This window comes from Coptis chinensis, chromosome 2 (genome assembly GCF_015680905.1).
Source record: "Coptis chinensis isolate HL-2020 chromosome 2, ASM1568090v1, whole genome shotgun sequence".
Classification (NCBI taxonomy): Eukaryota; Viridiplantae; Streptophyta; class Magnoliopsida; order Ranunculales; family Ranunculaceae; genus Coptis; species Coptis chinensis.
In genome coordinates this window covers 86,598,053-86,616,906 of record NC_141457.1, presented here as the reverse complement: position 1 = coordinate 86,616,906, position 18,854 = coordinate 86,598,053, and the positions used below count along the sequence as shown (strand labels likewise).

At 36.4% G+C, this 18,854-nt stretch overlaps 1 protein-coding gene across 1 annotated transcript; it reads left to right on the top strand.

Annotated features, from left to right (window-relative positions):
- Positions 1-923: 923 nt before the first annotated feature.
- On the top strand, positions 924-1,823 carry LOC147518572 (protein FAR1-RELATED SEQUENCE 5-like). The gene is made up of 2 exons (XM_086593957.1): positions 924-1,286; positions 1,404-1,823. Exons 1-2 carry the CDS (start codon positions 924-926, stop codon positions 1,821-1,823), a joined length of 783 nt encoding a protein of 260 aa, XP_086450083.1.
- Positions 1,824-18,854: the final 17,031 nt, after the last annotated feature.

Below are 18,854 nucleotides of genomic sequence, written 5' to 3'. Positions count from 1 at the left end.
GGTAAAAACGTAAATGCTCCTTCTTCTCTAAACAAAAAAGAGTTGTGCTTTAATGGCAGAAACCAAAAAGTCGGAAAAGAGACAAAAAAGAGTTGTGCTTGAATCGTTTGAGGTCGGATCATACCTCATTTCAATAAACTGAATTCACTTATAAAAAAAAACAAAAATAGTATGATATATGAGGTCAGATGATATATCTAATTGATATCTAATGGCAAGTAGACTACAATGTCATTTGTTGTTGGATACTTAATTATATGCTATATCTAGTAGTTTAATAGTAGTATGCTACATATAGTAATTTAATCGTAGTATGTTATATCTAGTAGTTTAATAGTGTTATGCTACATTTAGTAATTTAATATGAGTATGCTACATGTAGTAGTTTAATAGTGTTATGCTACATTTAGTAATTTAATATGAGTATGCTACATGTAGTAGTTTAATAGGAGTATGCTACAAGCAAAATGAATAGTTAAGGGTAAGAAAGTAACAACACATCTTCTCTCCCTCTAACATTTAGAATGGCGCGAACTAAACTTTTCCCTCTCACTGAAATCCGTTCAACTTGAGAACTCTTGCCTCCATTTCTCGTAGTGTACTTTGATCTTCAACAATTATAAGTATGAGGTTAGTTGATTTCTTTTTTAGCTCCTTCTCTTTTCCATGTCTAGGTAAAATTTCACAATTGAATGGTGTATGATTTAATGTCAAATAAAGTTGACATTAAATCAAATGAAGTTGACATTGAAATTTTCCAAAGTGGTATATGGTTTGAGCACCATAGTTATTTGGTTTTGACCATTATACTGTTCAAGCATTTATGTGTTTTTTTTTACTATTACCACTGTGATTACTTCGTAGAGTAAGAAAATGAGTGAATATGCGCTAAAAGTGCACTTGTTTCATGTAGCAATCCGATGATGAATCACTTCTCTGATGACAAAGAAGATTGGCTTCGAAATTCATGTTTTGATAGTTTTACGTATGAGGATAGTGATTTTGTGGATGTCACATCTATGGGGGAGGGTGAAAATATTGAAATTCATGAGAACAATGATAGAGACAGTGATGGGTGTGAGGCTAGTAGAGTTTTTGAAGCAGACAAAGCAACATTCTATTCTATGCAGTTCAAGAAGACTGAGGAGGCTTTCGTAATTTACAATCAATATGCAAAGTTAGTCGGTTTTAGTGTTCATAAAGATACTTATAGAATGCGTACAGATGGTATTCGTGTTAAGCGGAGATTTCTATGCTCAGCTGCTGGTGAACGAAATGTAAACAGGGTGACACCCAAAAAACGCGACATCGAATCCAGAGAGTCGAAGGCCATCAGTAGGTTTAAATGAAAAGCCCGCTTTGAAGTTGGTTATGATTTTGAATCAAATTTGTGGGCTGTGAAGGATTTTATTGGGGAACACACACATCCACTTGTACCAGATCCGAGCTCGATGTTCTTAAGATCACATAGAAATGTAAGTGAAGAAGATTTGAAATTTGCTACGAGCCTAGTTGATGTTGGTATTCGTAAATGCAAGGTGATGGATGTTTTTGTACATAGGGCTGGAGGTTTCTCAAGTGTTGGTTTTTTGAAGAAAAACTTGTATAATCATATGGGGATTGATAAGAGAAATCGATGTATTGATGGTGACGCCAACACACTGCTTGCTTTCATGGATAACAAGGTGAAGGGAGATCCCTTATTTCATTACAATTATAACTTAAATGAGGGTGGGCAGCTGGTTAGACTATTTTGGGCAGATTCCACCTCACGTGCAGACTACAGTTACTTTGGAGATGTATTGTTGTGTTTGCTGGAGTGAACAACCATCAACAAACAGTAGTATTTCGTTTTGCATTGTTGACGGGTGAGTGTGTGGAGTCTTACGAGTGGGTATTGAAATCTTTAGTTGACGCGATATATGGCAAACACTCTAAGTCAGTGATCACTGATGGTAACCCGGCGATGCGCGAGGCTGTGAGATCTACTCTCCCAAATTTGAAACATCGCTTGTGCTGTTGGCACATTATGAAAAATTGCCTAAAAAATATCCACATTCTTGGATTTTCAAAAGATTTTTGCTCTATTATGTTTATGAAGTGCTCATCCAATGAGTTCGAAGAAAGGTGGGAAACACTCGTGAAGAAATTCCAAGTCAGTAATAACAAATGGGTGAACATGATATACAAGAAAAAAGAGATGTGGGCAGAATCATATCTCCATGGTGAGTTCTTTGCCGGTTGCAGAAGCACCCAACGTTGTGAGAGTATAAACTCCGTAATCCGGCTTCATGTGAAAGTTGGAATGCAGTTGTTTGAGCTGTTTGGAAAAATGGAAGTGGTAGTTACAAATATCCGGCACCGAGAGCACGAGGAATAGGTGATGACGAATGTAACCAAACCAGTCCTTCATACCCACTTGAACGATTATGCAAATCAGGCTGGATCTATATATACGCGAGCTGCTTTTGATTGTTTTAAGAAGCAATTAAAGGACGAAGTGATGTACATTGCAGACGATAAAAAAGATGTGGATGACAATATTCGTGTGTACACCATGAGTCGCCATTTGAATAGGCAAAAAAGGTCGACTGTGAGATACAATGTTGTATTGCAGGATGCTAGCTGTTCATGTGGGCTATTTGAGTCGTCTGGATTTCCATGTAGACATATCATTTCAGTTTACAAACATGAGGACGTTGGTGTGATACCTCAGGGTTGCTTTTTAAGGAGATGGACACGGGATGCTAAATCGGTTGTTCGATTAGGAAAACCCAACTTTTCTGACCGAGCGGCCTCTGTTATACGTTTCAGTGATCTTACAACCAAATGTAGGCATATATGTTCGTGGGCCTCCCAAACAGCGGAAAGCACTGAAGCTTTCAAAGTTTTTTTAGCTTCTTTTTCTACAAAGAACCGAACTCCATCTGCTTCTGAAGGCAGTCGACATGCTCCTTTTGAGATGCCTAACAGTCCAACGGAAAATCCAATAACCGATGAGACTTCACCAACTTATGAAGGCAGCCCACGTGTTCCGTTTGAGATGCCTTTTACTCCGCCTAAACCCACACATCGGAAATCGGTTAATGATCCCCCACATGTAAAATCCAAATGTCGACCGCAAAATCCTAGCAGACTTCAAGGTCACAATGAGACCAATAAGAATAAGTGTGGCCATTGTGGTGTGACAGGTCACACAAAACCCACATGCCCACTCTTGCATCCGAAGGACGGAGGTAAGTTTTATTTACCTTTGCGATTTTTTCTTTGGTATGGTCCCAACTTTGTAATGTCTATATTTCCAATTGTATCTTTTGATTAGTTGTTGATTCTACTTTATTTTGACAACATTTTTGTTGTGTTTCACTATTTGACAGGTCCAAGTATTAACCGCAACTATGTTGAACGCACTGCTCGAGTTGCCGACCTACGTGAGGAAGATGACGAGTTGAACAGAGATACAGGGTGTAAGTTGAAAGTTTGATGTTATAAAATTAATTTCCGTATAGACCTGTGGATAACAGTTGGCATTGATAAGAGTTTCCGTTTATCTTTTACCTACATCAAAATATATTGCTACAAGGTGTGGGAAGTCATAATTACATGCATGCATGTATATCTCACTTTTAGTTTTAGAAATTTCCTTTTGGAGCACATGACATTTTATTTCTTTGGGTTATAAGTAAGTAAATGTTGTTTGTTTCTTGGCCTTAGTGAGATTTGATAAAGGAACACCAAGATCTCGAAGGTATAAGTGTAGCAACTGCCAATCTATAGAGCACACAAAGCCTAGGTGTCCACATCCGCATAAACACAATGGTCAACAAGGTATGACACCTGTTTTGGTTTCACACTTGTTAAACTTAGATGGGGATGACGTTATAGTGTAAACTTAGATTGTATGGTTCGCGCAACTCTTTTATTTTGATTTTCTGTTGAACTTACATGAAAAAGTGGTGGTGATGTTCTTAATGGTGAAGCTATTGGTCATGTTCCAGGTTATGATATTGGGTACAATACTCCAAAAAAATTCAATGTTGAGAATTTTTGTAGTGAGGATGGGCGGGTGTTTTTCCGCATGACAGATATTTGATGTAAGGGAAAGAGATGTGCAATTGAACAATGTAGAGTAATTTTGTTGTTAGAAGCAGTTGTTCCTTAGCTTCTCAGAAGATTTAGCGATTGTTGTAATAGTTAGAGCAATTATTACAACGGTATTTATTTTGGCTTCAGGAATCGGATAAATATTGTGATTTTGCACGCAGTTCATGAAGAAGTTCACTGATGTTGGAACTTGTCAGTCCAAGAGTCTTTTGAAATGATAAAATGTCTTCATATCACACTTTATGTGGTATAATTTGGAATATGATACTCTATATGACATATTTCAGTGTTAACTATTATGAAAGCGGTTCTCAGTATGATACTTTATGTGGCATATCTCAGTGTGTTAAAGTTGAGTTTGGGCCTAAAGCCCATAATTCAAATGTCAAACCCCATTTAGCCTTGTTCTTTTCTCTTTCTTTCTTCTCTATCAACAGTAAAAATAGCAAACTCCAAACTTCCGACAACAGTTAAATGGTATAACCAAACTCCAAACTTCAAACAACCTAAAAATACAGAGCTTGCAAATCACTACAGAAAATGAAAAAGAAAACGACTAACAGTAAAAAACCATCAAGGACGAAAGCAACACCTATAAAAGCAGTTGATACATCAAAGAAGAGAAAAAACGCGGAAAATGTGCATTTAGAGTCAATGGGGAGGGGGAGCAAAAAACGATGCCCGGGAGAGAAGGTCAAAGACAATTTTTAAGTTTGTTGTTAATTTATGGATTTTTAAGCATAAGCATTTGAGTTTTTTGAGGTTGGATTATTTAGAGGAATGTAATGCTATTAAATGATTGAATTTGAATAAATTCTATTATATTACTTATTTCCATGCATAATCTACAGGAAATACAGTTAGCAGCTAAGAAGAGGGAAGGGAAGGAAGTGGTAGTTCAGAGAGTGGATGAAGATAACAAGAACAAGAAGGAAGAGAAGGTAGTGGATGAAGATAATAAAGAAATGAAATCTTATCCTTTTCGCTCAAGCTTGTTACCAATTTTTTATCTTGCCAATAAACTCCGTGAGTCAAAAAAGTTGGTGTTGATTTTAATGATCTAATGGGTAGAACACCATTTGGTCACATTTTTAGAGTGTTCTTTGATGATTTGTTGGACAAACAAATGTTGGTAAAAAAAACAAGCATCATAATGGATATTATTAAAACTTACGATGAAAGGGAAGAAGCATTCAAGTTAGGAGAGGTGTTTGTCAAATTAACAGCTGAAGATGTTTCTAGAGTGTTTGGTATGCCAATTGAATGGGAGTCATGTGACTACAAATGTAGATTCGGACGAGTTGAGTAAAACGGGGTTTGTGACTCATCACTTTAGCAGAGAAAAGAACTTGTCCGAGGAATTGATTGTAAATGCTATTTATAAAGTCGTGAATTCATGGAATGGTAAGCAGGATGAAGATGACTTCATCAAACTTATTTCATTATACATTATCACCACTCTTCTCTTTCCAACACTATCAAGAGCACAGTGGTGGTTTTTGGAAGTACTTGGAGAGTGTAAAAAAAAAATGAATGAAGTATCCTGGCCAAAAGTGATACATCAAAACCTTATGCGCCGAATGAAGATGTACTACCATGAGCCTACAAAAGTAAAATCTTACGCAGTTCTTCTTTTGGTAACTTACAATCTAAATTCACTCTAGTTTAGCCTTGTTTTTTTGTCATTTTATTATTAATTTCATTTTTTACATGTTTACTAATTTTTTTTTGTGGCTCTTGATATTAGTACTGGTTGTGCAATCACGTCAATTTGGTTGATGCAATGCCAAATAGAGGTGCTGATTATGTACCTTCATTCGCAAGATGGGATATTGTAACACTCAGCAAAATGCTTCGTACCCAGGCCTTGTCAAATTTGACCGTGGACAAGGTGAGCGAATGTATTAGAATTTGAAGTCATTTTCCTTGCCCATATCAGTCTTCTTTGAAATTTCGATGTCGTCAGAATTTCATTCCAATTATGGAAGTAGTTTTCACTATCCGGAACTCTGTTGCAATGTCAAGTTCATTTCATATTGATTTGATTTTTTATCACTTGTGAAGTTCAGCTTCTTTCCCATGTCAAATGAACTTGACACTGATCATGACACATGTCAAATGCATTCGACAGTAGTTTTTTCCAATGTAATTTTTGCCCAGACAAATCCCCTATTTTCAATGTCAAATGAACACTTTACATTGCATTCTTATTGTGTGAAGTTATTATCGGTGTTTTCAGGTGACCGCCGAAATCAAATTTAAGGAAGTGGAGCTTGTTACGTTGACAAGTGATCCGATTCCAACAGAAGAGGACTTAAGGGGAAGATGTATTAAGTTGGAAGAAGAAAATCAAAGCCTACGGGCAGAGAATGAAGCCTTGAAGGCCAAATTAAAAGAAAGAGAAGAGGATGCTAAGGAGAAGTCCAAGAAGGAGTCTGGGGTTGAGGCTGAAAAGGAGATGTCACCTTTTAGAGATAATGATATCCAAGCATTGCCATTGACACCGTCTATTCCAGTGGATGTGATGCTAACAAATGAAGCCAACAAAGAGGAGCTACAACCGGAGTTGCGATCAATGGTTGTAAATCAAAAGAAAAAGACGAGAACGCCTACACAAAAAGTGAAGAAGAAGAATGAGAGAGAGGGAAAACAGAAACTGAATACGGTAATATGTGTTGACGACTGTCCGCCTATAACAAATCTTGGTGAAAAGCTACTTTCAATAGAATCTTCAACAGCGTTTCAATGTCTTAATTCTCGAAAGCAGCTAGTGGTTGGGAGGTTTTTCAAGTCTGCACATGTCAAGTATGTAAAATCTAAGTCTATCTGAAAACCTTTTATGATGCCTACTTTCATTCATTTGATAAAGAATCGTAGTTTTATGTATTTGCAATGACAATTGAATAGGCCATCACCGAGATGTATATGTTATTGTATTAACTGGTGTAATGTGTTGTATGTGTTTCATTGCAGCACCGTTGCTTGGGATAGAGACACAATTCAAATTACACGGTAAAACAGTTGGAAGAATTGATGCTTGACAGATTTGTTAATGGCGAATTAAGCCAAACACACATTTTGTTCTCAACTTCTCATATATCATTGATGAAAATTGACTTACTTCTGGGATGCACTATGCAGGTATTAAATTGGTATCCTCGAGAGATAGAGAAGAAAATTTATCCTGGTCGTAAGCCTCAGAACAGACCACTTAGCCATTACTTTGACACTATGACTTGCGCATGTTCGAAACCTAGCTAGGGTTATATAATACACAGTGTTGCATACTATTGGTATTGGTATATTCATTACATATTCTTAGCGGTATTCTTATGATGTATTCTTATTAGGTTATTATTAATATTTTTTGACAGATTGCTGTGATTTGGGCAAAACACCTTGAGAAGGTTTTTTTGATTGATCCACTACATCAACTTCACGAAAATGTTAAGAATCTATTCTTTCCTCTGAATAGTGGAAAAATAGTCAAAGAAAATGGGGGATACCATTGGACGCTCCTACATTATAATATGATGGATAACGTATGGACACACTTTGATTCAATGAACACAAGATATCCCCTCACATCCGTTCCCTACAGGAATGCCACGAAAGTAGTGAGTTACTAAACTTGAGTTTGTGTACTTGCATGTGAAACTGTTTTGTTGTCGATCTTAAGTTGTAGGTTTTGTTAGAGTATTTGTGACTGATGATATTTGTCATATCTTCTATCAAATTGAAATGGCAACACAGATGGAACGTGTCTATACAATTTTAAATGAACACATTGTGTAAAAGAAGAGCAAGAAACCCCTTTTAAAGGCTACGTTGTTGGAAATTGGAAAGTGCCCTCAACAACGACCAGATTCGTAAGTAATTCTAGCCTAGTTCTTTTGTGATAAAGTTTGTGGAACACTGGAAATGTGACGTGAGATTTTAATACTTCTTTTGTTTGAGCTTTAGGGTGGACTGCGGACTATTTGTGTGCAAATTCATGGAGTGAAAGGCACGTTCCATTGATCACTTCCCAAAATTACACCAAAACTCGATGACTGATTTTAGGGTGGAGTTAGTGTACAAATTACTAACCGATGAACCATATTGTTGGAAAGCATAATAGAAGCAACACCCCCGAAAAGCAAACGAATGTTGATGAGATTAACTGGGGGCTTACAACTGAGGATGCATTGGATTTGACTGTGGATGCTATGGATTTGATAGTGGATGCTATGGATTTGACTGTGATGACGTTGGAATGAAGTATCCGGATTTCGTTAGCACTTAGGGCTCGAGTTGGTCTTGTTTTAGTTATGTTAGCTAAGTATTGTAGTTGTATTTGCATGAGCTACTTGTTTGAAGAATGGACTAATTGTATTAGCTTATGAACTCTTTTATGAAATAAAAAACTGGGCTTATTTCCTTTTCCTTTTTAAATGGTGTCTGTTATGTTAAACTGACTTCATTTTAGTTTTGGAATGAAGATATGATGGTTGAAAGCAGTTCAGACAATATCACCTTTTATGTGCTTTACTTTTTAATATGACACTTTATGTGACATACTTAAATGTGTTTACTACTATGAAATCAGTTCTGAATATAACACTAATTGTGATATAATTTTGAATATGATACTCTACGTGACATATTCAGGCATGTTCAGTACTATGAAATCAGTTTTTAATATCATACTTATTGTGATATAATTTTGGGTTAGTTAGACTTACCCCCCCATTACTAGTTGCAATTAGTGTTACCCCAATTGCAAGATCCAACGGTTCTGAGATGAATTTTTTTTCAGATGAAGAAATCGACCGTTGGATCACTCAAATTGGTAACACTAATTGCAACTAGTAATAAATGTAAGTCTAACTAACGCTATAATTTTTAATATGATACTCCATGTGACATATTAAGGTGTGTTAAGTACTATGAAATTAGTTCGAAATATCACACTTATTGTGATATAATTTTAAATATGATACTCTATGTAACATATTCAGGCGTGGAAATCAGTTCTGAATATGACACTTTATATGGTATAATTTGTAATATGATACTCTATGTGACATATTCAATCGTGTTCAGTACTATGAAATCAGTTCTGAATATGATATTTTATGTAGTATAGTTTTCAATATGATACTCTATTGTAACTTATTAAGGCTTGTTCAGTACTATGAAATCATTTCTGCATATGACCCTTTATGTGGTATAATTGTCAATTTGACAGTCTGTGAACATCCCAACCAACAAACCATGAATAGATCAGACTATAAAATCATACACAAGTCATGAATATGAAAGTTAATATAAGTAGAAAAATAATAGCATTGTAAACCATCATAACCAAAACAGACCACCACAAGTCAACTTACATTTCGAATCTATTACAATATGCAAGTTTCCAAAAGAACAACACTATTACAAGATTCACAAAAACCGAAGGTCTTCGAGTTCCAATGTTAATTTGGTTGAGGCAATGCCATATAGAACAACATTACGATAGAGATTAGAGCAAAGGCTAATTAAAAGATGGACAAAAAACTTAGGTCTTCGAGTTTCAACGTCTCCAAACTATCGAAGCAACAAAAAAGACGTGCAAACTTCTTGAAGCATACGTTCTCCATATCATCTATGGGCGCATTTTGTTTAGTTTCGACATTACCATTGAGACAGCAATCTGTTGTCGGAAATAAGCCATATCCTCCTGCAAGTTCATATACAAATCCGCGTGGTTAGTCAAAATGAAGATTTAAGGTAACCAAACTATAGATAATTAATTGGACATATTGAGAAACATACTAGATTGTGTCAAATTGTTACCTGATCAAACCAATGTACCAACTTTTCCCCGTCCCAAAGCTCCATGAATTTCATCATGATCGCCCCACAGTCGAAGCTATACATATAAAGATACGTAGTTACTATACTTTCAAAGATTGCACTAAACTCAAATTTGAAACTATAAGTTAATTAGGGCCATAAGATAAGATATATACCCATTGCATTGTTGTGGCACATCTTTGCATTTCTCAATAACCTAGTCTTTCATATCACAATTTTTGGCATGGAAATCCCCAATTAGAGACAAAGTGTAGTGCATTTTCGTAACCTAAGAAAACACAAAAGTCAAATTTAGTTCAAAAACATGAAACGTGGACTGTGAGATATTCTCAAATGATCACAAAAATACTTTTAAGTTACAAAACTCACCATAGACTTCATCGAATCCGTCCCTCCACAAATGTAGGATGCGCTACCCGCAAGAGAGTCCAATATCACAACTTTGCGAGCATTAGGATCAAAGACATATAGCCACCCGGTGATTCTTGTCGACAATGATAAACCACTACACAACCACAATCAATAGTAGTTCAAGGTGGAACTTTCTACCAAAGTTGGGAACTGTCTTATCAAACCATGAGTCATAGTAGAATCATCTTACCCTTCGATATTCGCTAATATCATTGTCCAATTTAATTGCACGAGCCGCGGAAGTTAGCTGCATCTCATTTTTGGTTTTAGCCTACAAAAAACAACATTGGGTACTCAAAAAGTACATCATCATGTTAGCCTTTTATTATAGAACAAAACCATTTTCACTTCATACCTTACTCGCACCCATTAGCATTGGGTAGTAATAGTACCTATTGTAGTTCGTAGGCTTGCTGTTTTCCTCCGCGTTCAGGTACGCACACCAAGCAAAGACCAACTACACCAAATATAACAAGTAGCAAGGTAATTAAATTATTTTGTAATCCCAAAATCATTAGTAGTTTCTAATTAAAAAATAGTGCAACAAAATGCAATCGTAACATACGAAGCTAGTTACTCTGCCATTCCCAAGTAAACACTTAAATGTGGATCTGTTCTCCGACCATCTGTTAAAGTCCACAATGAAGTCCCTACACCAAAGAAAAGGAATTCAGTATGGTTTGGATGAAGTTCTACTGAAATTAACCATGTACATAAGTCAACACCGTTTACCCTGCTTTTCCATAAGGTGAGTATATTGAGCGAATCACCGCTTCCTCCAGTTATTAGCGATGCGTGAGGTTGTACCCAGTCTGCCTTCACATCTTTAAATGGATAATCTTCAATCTTGTTGTCCGATTCAATCTAGAAAGCGAATAAATTACTATGTGACATATTGAGGTGTGTTTATAAATATGAAAGCAGTTCTAAATATGACACTTTACGTGCTCTAATTGTAAATATGATACTCTATGTGACATATTGAGGTGTGTTCATAAATATGAAAGCAATTCGGAATATGAAACTTTACGTGCTCTAATTGGAAATATGATACTCTATGTGACATATTGAGTTGTGTTCAAGACTGTGAAATCAGTTATGAATAGGACACTATATGTGGTCTAATTTTTAATATAACAATCTATGTTACATATTGAGGTGTGTTCACTACTATGAAATCAGTCCTGCATATCCCACTTTATGTGGTATATTTTGAAATATGATACTCTATGTAATATATTGAGGTGTGTTCAGTACTATGAAGTTAGTTATGAATATGACACATTATGTGGTATACATTTCAATTTGACACTCTGTTAACATCCCAATCAACAAACCATCAATAGATCAGACTATAAAATCGTTCAAAAGTCAAGAATATGAAAGTAAAGACCTTAATATAAGTAGAGAAATAGTAGCAAACTCACACAATTACCTCTGTTATTATCCTCCTCTTTGCAAAAAGAGTGTCCGGTGAAGGGAACATATTACATCTTCTCACAAGGGAAGGTGTCTTAAAGACATCTTCTCCGTAGCTCTCCGCATCAATTATCTCAATGCCTTCATGTATATCTTTCAGTATGAGTTCCTTCCATTCATGTAACGCCTGTATTTAAAATACGTATTTTTCTTTTTATTAATTAATAAAATTATTTATTTAAAAATCGGCTGGATTGGATTTGGGATATGCGGGCCTGATTTTTGGGCCCGAGTCTGTTTTAGGCTTGAGTTTCAAACCCAAGTATATAATCACATTGTTCTAGAGAATAAGGTTTTGAGAGAATAAAAAAATAATAAAAATGGAGGCAGAGATAAAAGTTGGATTGCTAGAGGGTGGAGCGCGACGATTCGGATTAGGAGGGATTCGCCAAGCAATTCATTAAGGTGAGTAGTGCACATTCTTGGACATCCTTTTTGTAGTAATTAGAGAACACAATGTTAATTTATCTTATTCTCTCTCCTTTTATATATTGATTATTGTGATCAAAAGGGCTTTTAATTTCGTTGTACCACGATACTCTTTTTCTGAATTTGCATTTGACTGCTCATAGTAAATTCATGTATAATACAAAGCAATTCACTTCTTTTTATGATCCGGATTTCATTTTTCAAGAGTGTGAAGATCAGGGATTTTTGGGTGGAATATATAGAACTCAATTTAGTCATAAGATGTTCCAAGCATGGGGAGAAGACATCGGCACATCCACTTCAACCAGGCTTGACCATTATCTCACTGGTCAAGACCTCGTCACCTTTGAGAACTGGATGGATGATCGATATCTTAATATCACTGTTGTTTATAGCCTCCAAATGATGACAAAAGTCTGTGTGAGTGGGTCAGGGAATCGACCCATTCTTTATTGGTTAGCATGAAATATATATTTCTAGTCCTGTTTCTAGTTTTCTGTCTAAAAGGTGAAACATCACATTCACAAACTCTAGCTGATAAGTAATCTTCTTCACTAGCATAGAGCTGTACTGTTGGAAGCTTGAAACGTTGTTAATGGCGGCCAGAGAATCGCCCAGGGGATTTGATTAAATGAACTGTGGTGGTGTTGGGTTGGACGATGTGGGTGGCTAATATAGTGTGTAAGGGATGCAAATGGGGGTGTTGGGAGCTTGGAGAAGCCATTAATGGCGGCAAAAATCAGATCTAATTTTGAGGAAGATGGGGGATCAAATGGTTAGAGTTTTTGGTTTTATTAAAGTTGTAGGGTTTGTGTTTAGGAGTGAAACCGCTTGGTTAAAAATGGGTGGGCGAGTGGAGAGTGCGTCACACCTCGGAGATCGAAGAGTCGGGAACAAATAATATTTTTCCGAATTCTGTCGAAATTCGGGGTGTGACAATTCATAAAATAGGCTACGAAGTGTTGTAACACTATCCTTGAGTTCCGCTAGTGCCGATTCGAAAGCCCTTTTTAGATCTTGCACATCAAGTTTAAGAATCTCCAACTCTGATTGCACCAAATTGACCCGTTCATAAATATTATAGTTGTTTCTAGGTACTCTGGGTGGTCGCTGGTGTTGCGCACCTACAATAGAAAACAAGTCCATATAAAACAGCTACCAAGCTAAGAAATGTAAGATCATAATATATGAATATCAAAATATATGTGCTCAACACAAGTATCAAAGAAGCAAGCTAAACACAAACACACCAACAAGTCTTCTAGTTCGAAAACATGTTTCATTTGTCCAAGAACCAATCTTTCACAATTTAATATGTGGAAAGCATGCCAATAATCAAAGAAAATCCACAGACTATGCAACTATTAGTGATTTAATTTGAACTAAATAACAAGTATGTCATTTGAGGTCTCGGATTCCTTATATACAACAAAATATGGCATATCCATATCTGAACCAAGTTAAGAATATGCAACTCAAGCAGATTTTTTCCTTTTCTTATAGTAGTATGCTGTAACATATGCTATATTAATAGATCTGAAGAACCAAGAACACGAACCATGTAAAGTGAGCACTAAGTTTAGGGGCGTTGATTCACATTAACATTATGGTCCTCACAACACTAATCATTTTCACTTAGTGTTGGCATTTGAAAATATATACCGCCAAACCAAGTTTAGTGTCCTTAGTTTTCCTTAGAAGAACCATGTTTGCTTCAAAACTTCAGAACTAGGAAGACCTTGAAAGTGTTAGAGTTTCTCTCTTAAAAACCAAACCTTGTCTCTCTTAGTTTGTAAAGAGAGCTTGAGAGTGGTAATTTTGAGAAATAGATTAAAGTGCTGGATAGAAGTGGTTATGGGGAGCCATTATATACGTGGGTTGAATAAGAGCAGATAGTGACATATTGTTGATGGCGTCCTTGTTTGTTTTGAGTCCCCAAGTCTGCTGTGAGAGTACTCATTTACAAAACAAGGCATATTAGAGACACAAGTATGCGGCTGATACGATGTGCATTAATTGTTGGTGGCAAGGGCGTGAAGGAGAAAGTTGATGGGTGTGGGGTTTTGATAGAATGGTAACGAGAGGTACTTACAAAACAGGGTTTGTGTTGTTTGATCTCAAATACACCCTATCAGAATAAGAGATGATAGAGGGAGATATTCCCATGTGGTGCTTTTATGAGCAAGGTGCCACTAAAATCGTGTGGAACCAGGTGTAGCATATTGACTAATTGGGTTAGTGAAGTGAGGGAAGCAAGGCCCAAAATATCGCCGATATATCTGGTATATATCATTTTTTTGGTACACCGAAATGGATATATTTGGTATATCTCAACCGAATATTGAATCCCTCTTTTTTTTCGATATATATAGCAATTTTCGATATAACGATATATATCGACCGATATATCCGCTATAAAATTTTGACTTTGACCGATATTGTTGACTTTGAACAAATATTGTTGACTTTGACCGATATATTGACGATATTTCCTTTATATCGACATAAACAAAATTTTGACTGGTCAACAAAAAAATACATATCTCTGATATTTCCGATATATCCGATGTTTTTCCGTTTTTGGGTACATCAAAATATTCACTTAATTCGATATTTTGGGCCTTGCTGTGAAGTAGGCTTTGATGAGGATCATGATGTAGGCCTCGATGACCATCATATAGTGGTTAATTACTATTACTATGACTCAATTACTATGGTGTTATTACGAATTAAAGTATTAATTATTGGTATTAATTACGAATTAGTACTAAACAAATTTATTTCTTATTTGGCTCTCTTCTTATTTTTATCTTTTGTTCATTACTAAGGTATGCCCGTGTCGTACGACATTGATGAACTCGACGCGTCTACGACACTATCATGAACTCGACGCGCCTTCGGTGCTATCTCCTCTACCAGTCCAATTGGTCATTATCCATAAACCCAATAGCATCAATTGAGCCAGCCATATATACAGTACCATGTTAAATTTGGAGGCCCAATAGTTTATAGGCTAGCCCACCCCAATTGTTAACTTTTGAGTGTTTTTAGATAGATCACATGGATACTGATTTGGAATATACAAAATTGCACAAACCCCTAAATCACTTGGATTAGCCATGTCATATTTTGTGAGGAAGATTTGTAGCTGCCGGATGGGGCCCTTTGGGCCACACACAATTCTGTTTGGTTAGATACATAGTTCGGAATTCTCGGAATTCTGACAAATCCAAAAACCGAAATTTATCAAATTTCGACCCCTTTATATTCGGAATTTCGACTAATTTCAAAATCTGAAAAGCTAGTGTGCGCAAGGTGTACCCATGCGCAGGCATCTGGGCCACTTATATAGGCACACAAGTACTGGTGTATTGCAACAAAGAAGTACTGTCAACGGCTCTCATTCCTGTGCACACATACATACTGATGCACCCTAGATGCCCTCTTTCGGAATAATCAAAATTTCGACTCTATATTCGAAATTCCAATTTTTTGAAAAACCGAAATATTGGGCGGAATTCCGAGGTTTCGTTCGGAATCACAAACATTGGTTAGATCACGATACGCGCACCTTTGGCGCCCCCCGACGCGCATCCGCCCACCGATGTGCATCCACCCCCCCCCCCCCCCTTCCCCCCCTCGTACTAAAAGAACTCCAAACTGAAGCCCGCCTAAAAAAACTCCAATCAAAGCCCATAAGAAGCTCGACAAAAAACCCCAACCGAAGTCCACTAAAAGTCCAGCCGCATTTGTTGACTTCAAGAATGATGCAACACTCTTGTTCCACACTATTAAACAACCCACACCTCATAAGCCCTAGGATTCGCCACCTCATAAGCTAGATCCAAAGGTTAGGGGGTGGTGTTGGAGTCCAACACCACCCTTCTTTGTTATATTGATTGGTGTTAATTATTTGGCCCCACACCATTTATTCAGATATTTTATTTTCTTTTCAATTCAGTGATTTATGTCCATAATATTTCCTCATATTTAGGTGGTGTTATACAAATTCAAACTTGTCACTTATAAATGTTCCTCATAAATGTTTTAAGCTTTTAAGGGTTGCCATGTTTTAAGACCCAATGTTGGTTTTTAACTCTTTAAATTACTTAATTGTGCATTTATAAAATCCGACTCTCATAAAATAGAGGTCGGTATAAAATATGTGTATTTTCCACAAGGATATCAACAACGAAATTTCACGAAATATGTCATTTGAATTCGAAATATCGGAATTGATGTAATTTCACTAAATATCGGAAATGTTTATGGCTTCATTGTGCAGTTTAAGCACTAATCGGGAGCAAGTCGCTCCAAAAGCTTATAACGATTAATCGGATTAATTGGGGATTAATTGCGATTAATCACCTTAGCTAACCTATAATACATATGTCACATATAAGTAATATAACAACCTAAAATAAAATAAAGTAAAAAAACTACAAGCCTGAGTGGTGGTCTGGTGGAGGGATAGCTGGCCTAAGAGTTTTCTTTGGTTGTTTTTCAATTTTTACGGTTTTGATTATTTCCTCGGTGAAATGAAACGTTTTCAATATATAAATTCGTGGGCTTTTCTTTTTTGGGGATTTTTGTTGGCTTAAATTTTTTCATAAAAAACCTATAAACCTACTAATCGACGCTTTTTTTATACCCGAATGGCCGATTAAGCGGAAGAAATTGCCCGTTTTATGGCACCCGCTCAAACCTCTAAATTTTTTCTTGATCGGATCGGTCAAGGGGCGCATAGCGCTTATGCACTGATAAATAGACGCTTAAACCGCCCAGCCGCTCATACCTCTAAATTTTTTGTTGTATTAATAGTCGAGGGGCGCATAGCGCTTATGAGGCGAATATGCGCCGATTAATAGGTGCTTAAACTGCCCAGGATTTGGCTTGTAATGTTAGTAAATCAGATCAACTCATTATTGTGTGGTTCACTAGTTCAGCAGGTATTAGTTTCATTGGAATTGACTTTGACTACTCTCTTATGTTACATTAAGTTTCATAAAAGATTGGTTCATAAAACATGAGAAAATTCAATCCGGTTGCAGACTTGCAGGTACGCATGGAGTTGTTCACTGACTTGACTCAACCAACTTGCTTCTTACATGTGACACTCTTACCTCACGTCTCTAACCCTTGATTTTGGGCAATAGAGCCACCGCATCCTACCTAGCTAACTCTAGCTTTAGCCATGATTAATCCTCATGATTAATTTCACCAAAAAGTCTTATTTGGCTGACGTACTAATAAGTGGGTAAAAGTCTTATTTGTGTAAGAGTGTTAAAATCAAGAAATGAACCATGACCATACCTACCTATCGACATTGTTTGGGCTGGTTGGGTCCTCATTTGTATCCATTTCTATAGTCATCCAAAAAAAATGGTAAGTTAAGCTGTTAAGGCATACCCTATTTTAGTCTACCGATTACAATACCTCGTTACAATATTGTTCGGGTATGTCATATCTTCTGACATACTATAGTCCATAGTACAAACAATAGCGATATATTGCGATATATATATCGAGATATCAGAAAAGGATACATATTACATAATAAATATCACGATATAGACGATATGCTCCAGAATATATTCAACTGTAAATATCGACGATATTTAAAAGATATTTACAATATATGTGATATTTAGCGATATTTGGAGATATTTTGCGATATTTTGTGTAGTTAACAATTGTATTTAATATTTGAGGTTAATATTTATGAGGAATATTTATCCTCTTATCATTATATTTCAAATAAATATAAATCAGATATAAATTACTCTAAATTATATATCGAGAAATATCCATGATATTTGTCGATGAATTTGAAATGTTGGAATTGATGTAATTTCACTAAATGTCGGAAATGTTTATGGCTTCACTATGCAGTTTAAGCACTAATCGGGAGCAAGTCGCTCCAAAAGCTTATAGCGATTAATCGGAGATTAATTGCAATTAATCGACTTAGCTAACTGATAAGTGCTCAAAACATGTTATTTAACCCTCGATTATGCCTCTTGTTTAGCCATCTTAGTGGACTAATAGTGTTTGTAAGTTATGTTTTATGATTCTACACGTGAAAGAGAGAGTTTTGTGGAATATTAGAGAAAAAGGGGTAAAACGGAGCAATTCGGAGCATTAAGGATCACATGGGAAGCCCGTGGACAATCATGGAGAAAGCCAAGGAATTGGAGCTATTAAAGGTGCGACTTGGACCTATTTTAAAGCCTATTTGGAAGCCCAAGGCCAAAGGATTCATTGCTTGGACCAAATCCCGCAAAAGTGGATAGAAGGATAGAGCAGAAGAGACAAAATCGGCTAACACGTCTGGGACACATGGATGGATCGGCCCAGACGCATTGCTTAAGGTCGAGAGACGATGAATAGTCGATCGGGACGCATGAATCGACATTGTAGCCAATTCCTTCTCAGTTTTGGAGACGAAGTTAGACTTTGAAAGAAGTCTATTTGTATTAGGAAACAAATGGCGGTTTGGAATACTTCTAGAGCTCATTGTAACCTCTATAAATAGAGGACCTAAGTGCTTCATGTAATTTGCCAATTCACTTATATTCTTGTCTCCA

Excerpts from the sequence above, each read along its gene's own strand:
- LOC147518572 (XM_086593957.1), top strand. The coding sequence starts at position 924 with ATGAATCACTTCTCTGATGACAAAGAAGATTGGCTTCGAAATTCATGT. Across the intron at positions 1,287-1,403 it reads GTGAACGAAATGTAAACAGG|GATTTTATTGGGGAACACAC; the intron begins GTGACACCCAAA and ends TGGGCTGTGAAG.